Below are 15000 nucleotides of genomic sequence, written 5' to 3' on the forward strand. Positions count from 1 at the left end.
CCCCTCTCTCTCTCTCTCTGGGTGAAGTATTCCTTTTATGGTGGTGGCAGAGGTACCGAGTTTCAACACCAGGAATTTTCAGAGCAATAATTGCTATTCATACTGTTACTAATTATTGCTTGCAGTTAATGTTGAATGTATTAGGGGAGTATTAGCGTGTACATCACGCTCTTGTCTTACAATGAGCCAATCCCTCAGTGGTTGCAAGAGTTCAGCTCGCCACTGTTTTTCTTCCCTAATTCCTTTCATAAATCCATTTGCATATTGTAGATACTCATCACAGCATAAGACAAGGTCAGCCCTGGCCTAGTGGGGGTTATGAGTCCTAATTCTACCATAAGGATCTGGCTCAGGAAATATCATAGGATCCAGCTCAGAAAGGAATGTTAAACGGTAACATTATTTTGCTTTAATTATTATTTTTTATTATTTTACATTCTACTCTTTTTAAAATGTATTGTTTGTATGACATTTTGTTGTTTTTATGTACACAAGATGTTTACTATCACTTGGGAGCAGAACAAAACGTGGCAAAATGCTAAGTGGAGTGATTTCTTGGAGAAGAAAGCAACCGGTCCCAATTAGTCTGCCCAAGCAAGGTTACACTTTACATACGTGTGTATGTGTGCGTGCGTGCGCACGCACGTGTATGTGTTGTTTATCACCCACACAAGCTTAGAACATAAATCAATAAATAAAATATTTAGAAAAAAATCAACAAAACACTCCTATACTTACTACAGTATTTTTAGAAATCTAGATTATAAAGTAAATACTGTCAGGAATAACATTAAAATTTGAATGAGACATAATAAGTACAGAAATGATTTGCTAGTAATATTGCAACTATGCAGACTTGGGATATTGCTAAAATAAGACAAAATAATTTTATGAGATTGATGATGTAATTATAATTAAAAAATAATAATTGGAACCTTCTTGTTATTAAAGGTAACTCTTCTTTCATTCAAAAGCAGAAGATGCAATAAGGAACAGAAAACCAAACAAATACATTTTTAGCACAGTATATTACCTGTACCATACTGAATAGAAAGTGGAACATGTTTTAGCTCTATATAAAAGTACATGTGGAATTTCAGTTTACCTTAGTTATTGAGGGCTGAATGGTGGCTTCCTGAAGCTAGCTAACAACATAGCACAAAGAAAGCACAGGAATTTTCAGGAGAGGAGGTGAGTGAAGACTGCACTCGCATAGGCAAGACACTAAGATCAGAAACCTGACCAAGGGGAACACGACAAGGACCAAGGACACTGATCAAATAATAAGCCACCAGGACCCTGTTTCCTCATTCTTGTGGCCTGCTTGACATTGATACATGAATGTCTCCAGAATGAGGTTCACAAATCTGCCTGTCCAAATATTCTCCGATCTTGCTTCATAGGCTTCCCAATCTATTGCATTCAAGGTAAAGTCCCCCAGCACCAAGAATCGTGATTTATCTTTATCTGATCTTACTATATTCTCTCATGATCAGTATGAGGCCCTCTTGTTTGTCACCTAGTTTCTCTTTTGTCCATGTGTTGCTTGCTGGTGGGCTGTAGGCATTTGCCAATGTGTGTGATACCAACAACTCGCACACCATACAAATGGGGATAAACTACCCAAAGAAACAGCTGAATTAAGAGGCAAGAGATACAGGATTCTCAGGAAAGCCTCACAATCTGGAAACATAATCCCAAGTGTGAGAGAGCGAGTGCGAGAGAGCGAGTGCGAGAGAGCGAGTGCGAGAGAGCGAGTGCGAGAGAGCGAGTGCGAGAGAGCGAGTGCGAGAGAGCGAGTGCGAGAGAGCGAGTGCGAGAGAGCGAGTGCGAGAGAGCGAGTGCGAGAGAGCGAGTGCGAGAGAGCGAGTGCGAGAGAGCGAGTGCGAGAGAGCGAGTGCGAGAGAGCGAGTGCGAGAGAGCGAGTGCGAGAGAGCGAGTGCGAGAGAGCGAGTGCGAGAGAGCGAGTGCGAGAGAGCGAGTGCGAGAGAGCGAGTGCGAGAGAGCGAGTGCGAGAGAGCGAGTGCGAGAGAGCGAGTGCGAGAGAGCGAGTGCGAGAGAGCGAGTGCGAGAGAGCGAGTGCGAGAGAGCGAGTGCGAGAGAGCGAGTGCGAGAGAGCGAGTGCGAGAGAGCGAGTGCGAGAGAGCGAGTGCGAGAGAGCGAGTGCGAGAGAGCGAGTGAGAGCGAGTGTGAGAGAGCGAGTGAGAGCGTGTGTGAGAGAGCGAGTGAGAGCGAGTGTGAGAGAGCGAGTGAGAGCGAGTGTGAGAGAGCGAGTAAGAGCGAGTGTGAGAGAGCGAGTGAGAGTGAGTGTGAGAGAGCGAGTGTGAGAGAGCGAGTGTGAGAGCGAGTGTGAGAGAGCGAGAGAGAGCGAGTGAGAGCGAGTGTGAGAGAGTGAGTGAGAGCGAGTGTGAGAGCGAGTGAGAGCGAGTGAGAGAGAGCGAGCGTGCGTGAGAGAGCGAGCGTGCGTGTGTGTGTGTGTGTGTGTGAGTGTGTGTGTGTGTAATTACCTAAGTGTAGTTACAGGATGAGAGCTACGCTCGTGGTGTCCCGTCTTCCCAGCACTCTTTGTCATATAACGCTTTGAAACTACTGTACTGACGGTCTTGGCCTCCACCACCTTCTCACTTAACTTGTTCCAACCGTCTACCACTCTATTTGCGAAGGTGAATTTTCTTATATTTCTTCGGCATCTGTGTTTTGCTAGTTTAAATCTATGACCTCTTGTTCTTGAAATTCCAGGTCTCAGAAAGTCTTCCCTGTCGATTTTATCAATTCCTGTTACTATTTTGTATGTAGTGATCATATCACCTCTTTTTCTTCTGTCTTCTAGTTTTGGCATATTTAATGCTTCTAACCTCTCCTCGTAGCTCTTGCCCTTCAGTTCTGGGAGCCACTTAGTAGCATGTCTTTGCACCTTTTCCAGTTTTTTGATGTGCTTCTTAAGATATGGGCACCACACAACAGCTGCATATTCTAGCTTTGGCCTAACAAAAGTCATGAACAATTTCTTTAGTATATCGCCATCCATGTATTTAAATGCAATTCTGAAGTTAGAAAGCATAGCATAGGCTCCTTGCACAATATTCTTTATGTGGTCCTCAGGTGATAGTTTTATATCTAGAACCACTCCTAGATCTCTTTCTTTATCAGAATTCTTTAAAGATTTCTCACATAATATATAGGTTGTGTGGGGTCTATGTTCTCCTATTCCACATTCCATAACATGACATTTATTAACATTAAATTCCATTTGCCAAGTGGTGCTCCATATACTTATTTTGTCCAGGTCTTCTTGAAGGGCATGACAGTCATCTAAATTTCTTATCCTTCCTATTATCTTAGCATCATCAGCAAACATGTTCATATAATTCTGTATACCAACTGGTAGATCATTTATGTACACAATAAACATCACTGGTGCAAGAACTGAACCCTGTGGTACTCCACTTGTGACATTTCTCCATTCCGATACATTGCCTCTGATTACTGCCCTCATTTTTCTATCAGTCAGAAAATTTTTCATCCATGATAGAAGCTTACCTGTCACCCCTCCAATATTTTCCAGTTTCCAGAACAACCTCTTATGTGGAACTCTGTCGAAAGCCTTTTTTAGGTCCAGATAGATGCAGCCAACCCAACCATCTCTTTCCTGTAATATCTCTGTGGCTCGATCATAGAAACTGAGTAAATTCGATACACAGGATCTTCCAGATCGAAAACCATACTGTCTGTCTGATATTATATCATTTCTCTCTAGGTGTTCTACCCATTTAGTTTTGATTAGTTTTTCCAATACTTTCACTATTACACTTGTCAATGATACAGGTCTATAATTGAGGGGGTCTTCCCTGCTGCCACTTTTGTAGATTGGAACTATGTTAGCCTGTTTCCACCCGTCTGCTACGATTCCTGTACACAGGGATGCCTGAAAGATCAGGTGAAGTGGAATGCTGAGCTCAGATGCACATTCTCTCAGAACCCATGGTGAAACGCCATCTGGGCCAGCTGCTTTGTTCTTACCGAGCTCCTTGAGCATTTTTTCCACTTCGTCTCTAGACGTGTGTGTGTGTGTGTGTGTGTGTGTGTGTGTGTGTGTGTGTGTGTTTGTTAACATGGAACTGCAATCACTTTATGGTGATTGATTGTCTCGCAGAGCCAACAGAAGGAAGCATCGTTGGAGCTTCCTTCTGTCACATTTCCACAGAGTGGAAATATGAAAGAATGGAGATACCATCCACAAGAATGTTGGACACACCCTGAATATGAACTGCTCAAAGAACCAAAACCCCCAAGAACCCTGAAGCCAAGTTACTTGCCGAGACCCACTTCAAATCGGGATACTTTGCGTGGATTCCGGGGGTCAAGGTGACCAGGCCTCCTGGTTGATGGTCTGGTCAACCTTACTTTTGGATGCGGCTACTCGCAGCCTGACGTATGAATTACTGCCAGGTTGACCAGGTATCCTTTGGGAGGTGCTTATCCAGTTCTCTCTTTAACACTGTGAGGGGGTCTGCCAGTTATGCCCCTTATGTGTAGTGGAAGCATGTTGAACAATCTCGGGCCTCTGATGCTGATAGAGTTCTCTCCGAGTACCTATTGCACCTCTGCTTTTCAACAAGGCTATTCTGCACATCCTACCATGCCTTCTGGTCTCATGTGGTGTTACCTCTGTGCGCAGATTTTGAACCAGCCTCTCTAATATTTTCCACGTATGTAAATTATTATGCATTTCTCCCACCTGCACTCTAGAGAATACAGATTTAGGCATTTTAGTCAGTGCCAAAAATTTTGATGTTTTACCGAGAGGATTCTAGCAGTAAAGGATCTTTGCACGCTCTCCAGGTCAGCAATTTCTTCAGCTCTGAAAGGGGCTGTCATTGTGCAGCAGTACTCCGCTCTAAAGAGCACTAGCATCTTGAAAAGTATCGTCGTTGGTACAGCATTTCTTCTTTCAAGGGTTCTTGTTATCCAACCTGTCATTTTTCTTGTAGATGTGATGGATACTTTATTGTGTTCTTTAAAGGTAAGGTCTTCTGACATGATTACACCCAAATCCTTTACATTCCTTTTACTTTCTATGGTATTATTTGACTGCATTTTTACGTGATTTTCATTTTTATATTTTTATCTTTTCCACAGCACAGGAACTGGAACTTTTCTTCATTTGATACTATATGTTCACTGCTGGGTGAACAATGGTTACAGTTAAGGATTAGCACCCAGACAATCATCCCGGGACAGGATACGAACCCAAGCCAAATAATTCGCAAAGTGCTGGGCGAGTGCTTTACCACTACGTCACAAGGACTGCAAGTTATCTACTCTCATAAAACTCTTAGTATCATCTGCAAAGGATGATACAGTACTATAGTTTGTGTCCTTGTCTATGTCCAAAATGAGAGAGAGTACTGGAGCAATTACAGTACCCTGGGGGACTGAGCTCTTCACGGTTGAAAGTCAGGATTTTACTGTATTAATTATTACATATTGGGTTCTGTTAGTCAGGAAATTGTAGATCCATCTTCCTATTTTTCCAGCGATTCCTTTTGAACGCATTTTGTGCACAATAACACCATGGTCATATTTGTCAAAGGATTTTGCAAAGTCTGTGTATATTATGTCGGTGTTTTGTTTGTCCTCCATGGCATCTAAGGTCATGTCATAGTGGTCCAGCAACTGTGATAGGAAATAAAGGGCGGAAGAGCGCCCCGTTCTGAAACCATGTTTTCCAGGGTTATGTAGATGATGTGATTCCATGTATTTTGTGATCAGACTTTTTAGCACTCTTTCACAGATTTTTGTGTGATATTAGTGCTATCAGCCTATAGTTTTCCTCTGCTTTATTCCTTCCTTTATGGACTGGTGCTATTTCTGCTGTTTTTATTGTGTCAGGGATAACACCAGTATCTAGGCTCCATCTCCAAAATATGCTAAAGATCTGTGAAAGTGGTAATTTACAATTCTTGATGAATATGGAATTCCTGGAATCATGGCCTGGTGCAGAATGCATAGCCATACTGTCTATAGCTACTTCAAAATCAAGTAGGGATAGGGTGACATCTGAAACATGATTTAATATTGCATCGGTCATTAAGAATTTGTTTAAATTATCAATCTTCTGTGTGTTTAAGGGCTCACTGAAAACAGAATAATACTGTTGCCTCAGTATTTCACTTATTTTTTTGTCGTCATCTGTGAAAGTTTCATCTCACTTTTGCAGGGGCACAATACTAGATGTAGTTTTTGTTCTAGATTTTGCATAGGAAATAAAGTAGTTCAGATTTCTCTCTCTAAGTCACTGACGGCTCTTTGCTCTCTTTGCTTCTCCTGGATTTTAAACAATTCTTGTAGCTTTAGTTCAATCGTTTCTATTTCTCTACATAGCCTTCTTTGTCCTTCTTGAGATAGGGTGGGGCATTCAAGTTTATCTGCGATTCGTTTTCTTTATCTATCAAGGAAGCATCATTCTCATTCCAGTCTGCATCTCTTTTCCTAGAGGTATGCAGTTTGAGCATATTTGTAGTGCTACCAAGCTTATTTTTTCAAGGCACTGGTTTAGATTTGTATGGGTTTAGGTTTGAGATGACCGAAGTAATTTCTCACGATTCAGCAAATGAACCACTGGGGAATAGTCAGAATGGAGTTTGAGAATGGAGTTAAGAGGAAAGAGAACTTTCCATAAGACATGCCATACCACCACAAATTTGTGCACTATGCTGTGTGCCTGCTTGTTTAACACTGGTCACAAAACTCCCAACTAGAGCCAAGGCATCTGAGAATACATCGAGTGTCAGGAAAGGAAGGCGCCATGGAACTGAACCTCGAAAAACCTGAAAATGAAGCCTGTGATGAAAGAGCCAATGAAGGACAAACAGGGCCTCAGCCTGATGGTCCCAGCAGTAGTGAAACGGCTAAAACCAGAGAAATTGGTATAATGTTAAAAAACAAACCCTGCTCAGGAAAAAACACTACTCAGGCAAAGTTCAGGCTTCTGCACAACAACCAACAACTGCCAAGTCACCCAGGGTTGGTCCAACACCAGACAGCAATGGCACTGCATATGGAGCAAAGCAAGCTTAACCAAATCTGAACATGGCACTGAACCTTGCAAGGTGGAATAGAACCAGATCAATGGAAAGCTTATACATTGACTGTCTGGGAGCATAAAGCAGCCGGTCATTGAGATAGGCGAAGACACAAACCCCAAGAGACTTAGCCAGGTTACACATACCCATATTAACCTGGAAAAAATCTGAGGATCCAGATTCGAGCCAAAAAGAAGAATCCAGAAGCAGTATGCTCGACTTCCCAAAAGAAACCCTAACCAGTTCCAGAGACTCGGGTGAATAGAAATGTACCACAATGCATCCTTGAGGTTCAATGACACCATCCACAAATCTGCCTGCAACAACAAGGCTAGTCATGCAAAAAGATTAGGCAAGGAATGAAATTATTCAATCCCAAGAGGTCGAGAATGTACCATAGGTCCACAGAGTTCCCTCTTGGGGATCAGGAAGAACTGGTAAACCCAATGAAGAGAGGCTGTTAACTCGGCCATGCCAGAGTCGAACAACGTAGCTAAGACCACGTCCTGGTAAGCCCACGAATGCATGAGACCAGGTCGAGTACTGACAACATGGACCAGATGACCCCCACCAGCTCCGTTAAAAACACATGTAAAGGGCCGGCACAAAAACACCCTGAGCACAGGCACCTTTCAACAAATGAAAACATCATCGACCAGAAGGAACCCCAGCCAAAGGAAGTGCAAAGGTTCGAGAATCAGACTCCAATGGAGACCTATCCTAACCATCAGCCGGCAAAGACCCAACTTCACAGAGTCATCTTCAAGCAGGCAAGACAGAACCTCTCTGCAAAAGAATCTGACTAAGGGACTAGAAGGCAGCAGCAGCAGTTGCCAAAATAACTAAAGACACAGCCTCCTCAGGAAAAAACAAAAAAAAGCACAATGTAATGAAACGCCATTTTCTGGATGAGCCCCGGAAGCTTCCTATAGCTAACGGACTGATATACGCTATACAAGTCTGGGGATTCAGTCAATGGAGTTCTGTTTACTGGGGACCACTAGCCAGAACATGGCCTCCTCAGAGAGGCGCAAGGAGCAATGGCCTTAGGAAAACCCCCCCCCTTGTATTTGGGATATTCCATCTGCCATCGACCCGGATTAGACACCCAGAAAGGTAGGTATCTCAAAGCAAACCCCACATGGTAGGAAATTGGGGAAAAAAAAACTGAACAGAGAGACAGAACTCCCAAAAGAAAACAAAGGAAACAAGTAAACAAGCAAATGTCATTCACCAACACAGCACCGCTTGTCCTCGTAGCCCTCCCCTCCCTAGGAAGGGGCAGCCCTGGACCCTTGCGTCGGCTGCTCACACCTCAGTTCAGAGGCTGAACATCAAAAACAAAACAGCCTACTGGGGGGAGGGAGGGTGCCAGGGAGCTTCCGGGGCTCACTCAGAAAATCGCATTTCATTACATTCAACGCTGGTTTTCTATAGAGAGCTCCTTCGGCTCCCTGAAGCTACATAATCAAAGATAAATAAAAAGAGGGACTTACCAGGAAGGCGGCCGCACTGCATGCCTCAACTCGAAGACCAGACAATTGGCTACAACCTGTGACCCAAGGCAACACATGAACGACTGGGACCAGGAACATTCACCAAATAATGGGCGGCCAGGACCCTGTTTGACCTCAAAACCCCTGTGCACAAATGTCAGCCCAAGACATGTTTCTAAACACAGTGGCCAAAGCAGCATACTATACAGTACTTACGAATATCATGGGCACGAGGGTAGACTGCAGGCTTGCTAGACTCAACTCTGCGGACAACCTGAGACCTGAGCCCTGGAACAGGGAGCGCAGGAAATCTGATCAACACAAAGCTCGTACACAGCCACAGAAGGCGACGCGCGCAGGTTAAATTGTGCAGGGCCGCAACCAGACAACCCATGATGCACCTCCGGCCTAACCAACCAAGCATCAATAACCCAAGGGTCCCCTCCAGAAGCCTGCCGTCTCATTCTTCTCCAGAAAAGGAGATAGCTGCAACCGAACAAAACTTCCACCAGGACCGAAAGAGCAGAAACCTCTGCGAGGGAGGAGCATGAAGCTCACCAACCCGACCCCCAGAGCCCAATGCCAACAGAAACAAAGCCTTCTAAAAGCAATTGTGAATCGAAGGAACCACCACAAACCGAGGAGAAAAAAGGAGAGAGAGGACTGTCTAAGGACCAGCACGGCTCAGGTGGTGCACGAGCAGGCCGGAGGTGAAACAAAGCATGAGAAAGCTTATGGAAAGGGGCAGAAGTGACATCCACCCTGTTGTGGATAATGCAATGGGTACTCGGTACTATCAGCATCAGACAGCCGAGACTGTTCAACACACTTCCACTACACATAAGGGGGCATAACTGGCCTACTGCCTCACAGTGTTCAAGAGAGAACTTGATAAGCACCTCCAAAGGGTACCTGATCAACCAGGCTGTGACTCATACATCAGGGTGCGAGCAGCCATGTCCAACAGCCTGGTTAACTAGTCCAGCAACTAAGAGGCCTGGTCGAGGACCGGGCCCCGGGGATGCCAAACCCTGAAATCATCTCAAGGTAACCTCAAGGTAAGGTAACCACCCCGAACGCAAACTGGAGTGGCTCCACCAGTGCTGAACAATAAGAGGTGACAGTATTAGGCACAAGATGACGGTCCTGAAAGAGCCAAGAAAGAAAGGACATGACAACCCGAACAGAAATAGAAGACAACCTACAAAGAGAGGAAATGGCGAAAAGAACGCCAAGAGACTTCATACTGTCGCCGAGATGAGGACCACAGGTGGGACACCATCAATGAAGCCACCTGATGACCATACAAGTGGTGATACACCCGCATTAAAAAGACCAAACCCAAAGAGCGGAGTAAATCAAACCAGCCACATACCGGATTGGCAAGAACCGATGGAAGAGGCAGAGCCGCAGAAAACGCCCCGGGTTCAGACACCGAGCAAGCAGTGCCTGAAACCAGAGCCAAGCCAGCTCCACCAGGCAAAGATGCCGAAACATCCAGGCTGCCAAAGAGCTGGTCAGAGAACAGCTCAACAACTGCCCAGATGCACAAAACAGCCATCAAGTGAGCACGAGCCCAGTAATCCTTCACTGTGAGTGTTCTAAGGAACAAAGGCAACAGAACATGAAGCTTCCATCTCCATGTTCTTGGGGAAGTACCAGAGCAAATATGTAGCTCTCAAGCAACATAAAGGAAGCAATGACCAAGAACACCTGAAAGACTGAACCAACTTTCTGCCACTCAAACATCTGGATTCAGCGAAAGCCATGCCAAGCTCCCCAAGGAAAGGAAAGGGTTGTCAGCAAGCTAGGACAAATCTGGAACCTAGTACCATAGCCAAAAGGTGGAAGCTGACCCAAACTTGAAGAAGATTGGGTCCACATGGCAAGCAAGATCCAGATCCTGCAGGAGGAACCAAAAGAATAAAGGACATAGTCCAAAGGATGGACTTCACTTATGTTAAAAGAAATGGGACTTGATAATGAATGCTGATGACTTGGGGAGGTCTGTGTTCATGTACATCAGCAACAGGACATGAGACTCCTAAGGCTGATGTGACTTATTTGAGGGAACCTCTGAGCAAGCTAGCTTCAGGGAGCCAGTGTTTAGCCCTCCAGAAAGAATGGGGCAATGGGTAACAATGCATCAAGAGACACACACAAGTAGATAAACAAATATACAAATAAGAACATTGAAAGGTCCAGTGCCATATTATGCATCTGTTCACTATACCTAATGATAATGGAATATCCCAAGTCTACATTAAATTTATGATAATACAGCATATATTATATACCTGCAAGCTTGTTAATATCAAAGCAACCATCAACTGAAAAGAAAATAATATATATAATAATAAAATACAAACATCTAAAGATAAATTATCACTCAACACTAGCATATTTATATATCATGCAGTAATATATTTAAAATATAATTTGTTATCAAGAACAGCAGATGCAAACAAATAAAAAATAGTCGCAACAGTGAAGTTTTCCTTTAACCATGAATTTGTCTAAGTTTCACACAATTTTTCCATGCTAATGAAAGATAAACTAGGTCAAGTTATCAGAATTCAAACCGACATTCATGTACAGCACCGGTATTTGAAAAAATTAAGCATGTAAGGAAACAGTCTTTTTTCTGAAAGGCTTTCAGTTCCTTCCCGTTACTTATATGCTGGTACCACTAAGCCTTAGGATCATGTCAGGCTTTGAGACCCACACTAATATATGAAAAGCCAGATCCTGACTCTGCCTCTCTCAACCAAGCAATGAGATCTTGAGGATCTAAGACACACACAAAACTGAGAACTGATTATAAACTCTCAAAAAACAAAAACCCCTACTTTAATAAATAAATAAATATAAAACCTGGCAAATGACAGTTTATTAACCCTTTAGTTGCGCAAGACATCATATGATGAGTGACTTGCAGTAACTTGCGCTCTGCATCATATGTTGTTTTGGAGTACCGCGCAAGATTTAAACAGCCCGCGGATACACAGGGTTCACCACACCTTCATCAGGGCTCTTGTAAACAGACGCCATTTTTTTTTTAAATCGTGGGCCAAATTCCCGGGTGTGAGGGGCCTCAGTATTGAGTGAGCTACCAAGCCTGACACACACAGCATGAGCTCACAGCACTGCGGTTCAGCTTGTGACCACAGCATCGCCTAAAAATGCCATAATATACATGTTCTTGCTATTATTTAACGATGATATTATTACAGATGACCCCTGACTGCGATAAAACTGACCAGGATTCTGATAATAGCAGGATTGTGGTGATATTTAGCGCTGTGCTCTATGGAGGGAAGAGTAATGCTGTGGGAGGGAGGGTTGTGGCGTTTTCTTCTGACTGTGTGTGGCCACCTTTTATTGACTGCACTCACCATACCAGCTTAGTGGTTTGCTATGGTGAACACAAATGTATATACTTATATATAACGTGTGTATAGAGTGTAATAACAGCAATAGGAGTAGGCTGGGAGCCGCCATTTTGGTGAGAGAGGTGCGTCGTCTGCACAACTTACGTTGTTTACTGGTGACCACTATGGTCTTTGGGCACCATACTAGCTTACTTGTACAAGTATGGTGAATAAAACAGGTAGATACTTATATATAATGTGTGTGTATAGCGTAATAACACCACAAACAGTATTGTTGACACCACAAACAGTATTGTTGGAGGAGAAATATTAGTGCGTCTGGCCTTGAGGGCGGCTGCCACCAGCTGACTGTGTGAGTAGCTACGTCTTTGTGCATTTACTCACCATACAAGCTTAGATGTACAGTTATGGTGAACAAAACATGTAAATACTTATATATAATGTGTCTGTATATAAAAGCAAAAACAGTATGGTGGGAGGAGAATGTGGGCGAGTGAGGTGTTGAGGGAGTGAGTGGCAGTGAGTGGCAGCGAGTGGCTGGCTGGTGTGTGGCTGTCACTCCTCGCTACTTTTTGACTCGTAATACCAACTTAGTGGTTCGTTATGGTGAACAAAACATGCAGATACTTATATATAACCTGTGTATATACAGTAGTGTAATAACCAACAAAGTATTTGTTTACTGTTTGATGAACATAATTGAATCAATATGCACACCATATTTTTGAGTACAGCAATGATTCACTCATTTTATTATATATCACACTACACACTACTGAATAATATTACAGCAAAAAACTACGAAAAATCAATCAGACATTGAAATAATTAGGTAATTATCTCTTTGTGGCCACTCCTGCCTGACAGCTGGCGAGCAACAGACCGTTTGGGACGCACGCTGAGTCAGCGCCTGTTTTTTGCCAGACTTCCCCGTCCTATAGCGGGAAATATATGCCACTTACGATTTTATTATTATTTTTCCCATGATCAGTGAACATAAATTAACAGGTTTAGAAGAAAAAATATATATATTTTTTTTTTGGTATGCGCCTGTGGGTGACAAATGCTAAATAGCCCGGCACCATACATGGGTTAAAGGTGAACAACTCTGGCCCCAACAAACTCAGCAGGCATGAGATAGCATTCCAGAGCACCAATAGTTCTGCACTGAATGGTGGTCGAGAGGAACCTCTAAATTATAGACCCATGTTATTAACAAACGTGATAGTCAAACCACTAGAAAAATAGTAAATGCCAAATGGGTTGAGTGTACAGTAATGACATAATAATGGCCAAACACTATGGATTTTGAACAGGAAGATCCTGTGTAATAAATCTACTTAGCTTTTATGATAGAGCCACAGAGGTACTACAGGAAAGAGGTGGTCAAGTTCATAGTGTTTATCTGAATCTAAAAAGGGCTTTTGACAGTTCCACATTATTATTCTGGAATGTTCTGGAAATGAACATGCAGGAGGGGTGGGTGACAAGGAGACTTCTGACATGGATGAAAATTTTTCTAACTGACAGACAAATGAGGGCGGTAATCAGAGACAATGTACAATGGGGCCTCGACTTACGATGGTAATCCGTTCCCAGAGACAGATCGTAACTCGGAATATCGTAAGTCGAAGTGATTTTTCCCATAAGAAATAAAGGGAATTGAATTAATCCGTTCCCTACCCTCCACAATATTAACATACAAATACATTTTATACTGAATACAATGTTTTATTCTAACTACAATACAGTACCTAAGTTGATCGTACCTTTATGGAGGGCTCTTGATGGCGTATGGAAGATGGTGATGAGTTGGGAGGAGGAGGAGAGTTGTTACTGTTTGGAAGGGGAATCCCCCTCCATTAACACATCAGACAGTGATGTTTTCTCTGGGGTACTCTCTCTCCTACGTTTCGCCTGAATACCACTAGGACCTGGTTGTGGTTCAGTGCTTGTTTGTCTCACTACAAATTTGTCAATAGACATTTGTTTTTCCCTTCGTTTTAACATTTGTCTGTAATGATGCATCACAGTGTCATTGAATAGGTTAAGGCAACGGCCTACTGCATCTTAATTTGGGCGATTCGTTTCAGCAAAGGTTTGCAATTCTTCCCATGCTGCACACATTTTCTTAATTGTTGAGGAAGAGACATTCTGTACTCTTGTTTCTGCTCTATGGTCATCCTTACATGGGTTTTCATATGTTGAGCCTTATCACTGACTTTCCTGGGACTCATGGCATATTATATAATAATTACTTTAATGTTCAAAATGCAAAAAATCACCACAAATGCGGAATTTCTTATAGGCGCGATCGTCACTAAGCGGGCAGCTGTAGTAAACTGAGGCAGGTCGGACCGTGTGACCGGGAACTACGCGCTCGGTTGACCCGAACGTGTACCAACAAATATCGTTAGTCGACGACACCATCGGATGTCGAGTCACATTTTTCGATGAAATTTACATCGTATCTCGAAATTATCGTAAGTAGGGGCAATCGTAAGTTGAGGTGCCACTGTCTGTGTCTGTCTGTGTGTGTGTGTCTGTAATTACCTAAGTGTAATTACCTAAGTGTAGTTACAGGATGAAAGCTACGCTCGTGGTGTCCCGTCTTCCCAGCACTCTTTGTCATATAACACTTTGAAACTACTGATGGTCTTGGCCTCCACCACCTTCTCACCTAACTTGTTCCAACCGTCTACCACTCTGTTTGCGAAAGTGAATTTTCTTACATTTCTTCGGCATCTGTGTTTAGCTAGTTTAAATCTATGACCTCTTGTTCTTAAAGTTCCAGGTCTCAGGAAATCTTCCCTATCGATTTTATCAATTCCTGTTACTATTTTGTATGTAGTAATCATATCACCTCTTTTTCTTCTGTCTTCTAGTTTTGGCATATTTAATGCCTCTAATCTCTTCTCGTAGCTCTTGCCCTTCAGTTCTGAGAGCCACTTAGTAGCATGTCTTTGCACCTTTTCCAGTTTGTTGATGTGCTTCTTAAGATATGGGCACCACACAACCGCTCCATAT

At 43.2% G+C, this 15000-nt stretch overlaps 1 protein-coding gene across 8 annotated transcripts in view; it reads right to left on the minus strand.

The window, feature by feature from the left end:
* The window catches only part of LOC123775189 (inositol-tetrakisphosphate 1-kinase), a 70858-nt gene that overhangs the window by 23794 nt on the left and 32064 nt on the right, over nt 1-15000 (minus strand). For 6 of the 8 annotated variants that reach the window (XM_045770153.2, XM_045770154.2, XM_045770157.2 and 3 more), the window contains exon 9: nt 10879-10911. The exons of the other annotated variants lie outside the window; for them this stretch is intronic. In XM_045770153.2, coding sequence (XP_045626109.1) covers nt 10879-10911 — 33 coding nt within the window. The remainder of the gene's footprint in view (nt 1-10878; nt 10912-15000) is intronic. 8 annotated transcript variants of the gene reach the window in all.

The sequence above is a fragment of the Procambarus clarkii genome, chromosome 92 (genome assembly GCF_040958095.1).
Source record: "Procambarus clarkii isolate CNS0578487 chromosome 92, FALCON_Pclarkii_2.0, whole genome shotgun sequence".
Classification (NCBI taxonomy): Eukaryota; Metazoa; Arthropoda; class Malacostraca; order Decapoda; family Cambaridae; genus Procambarus; species Procambarus clarkii.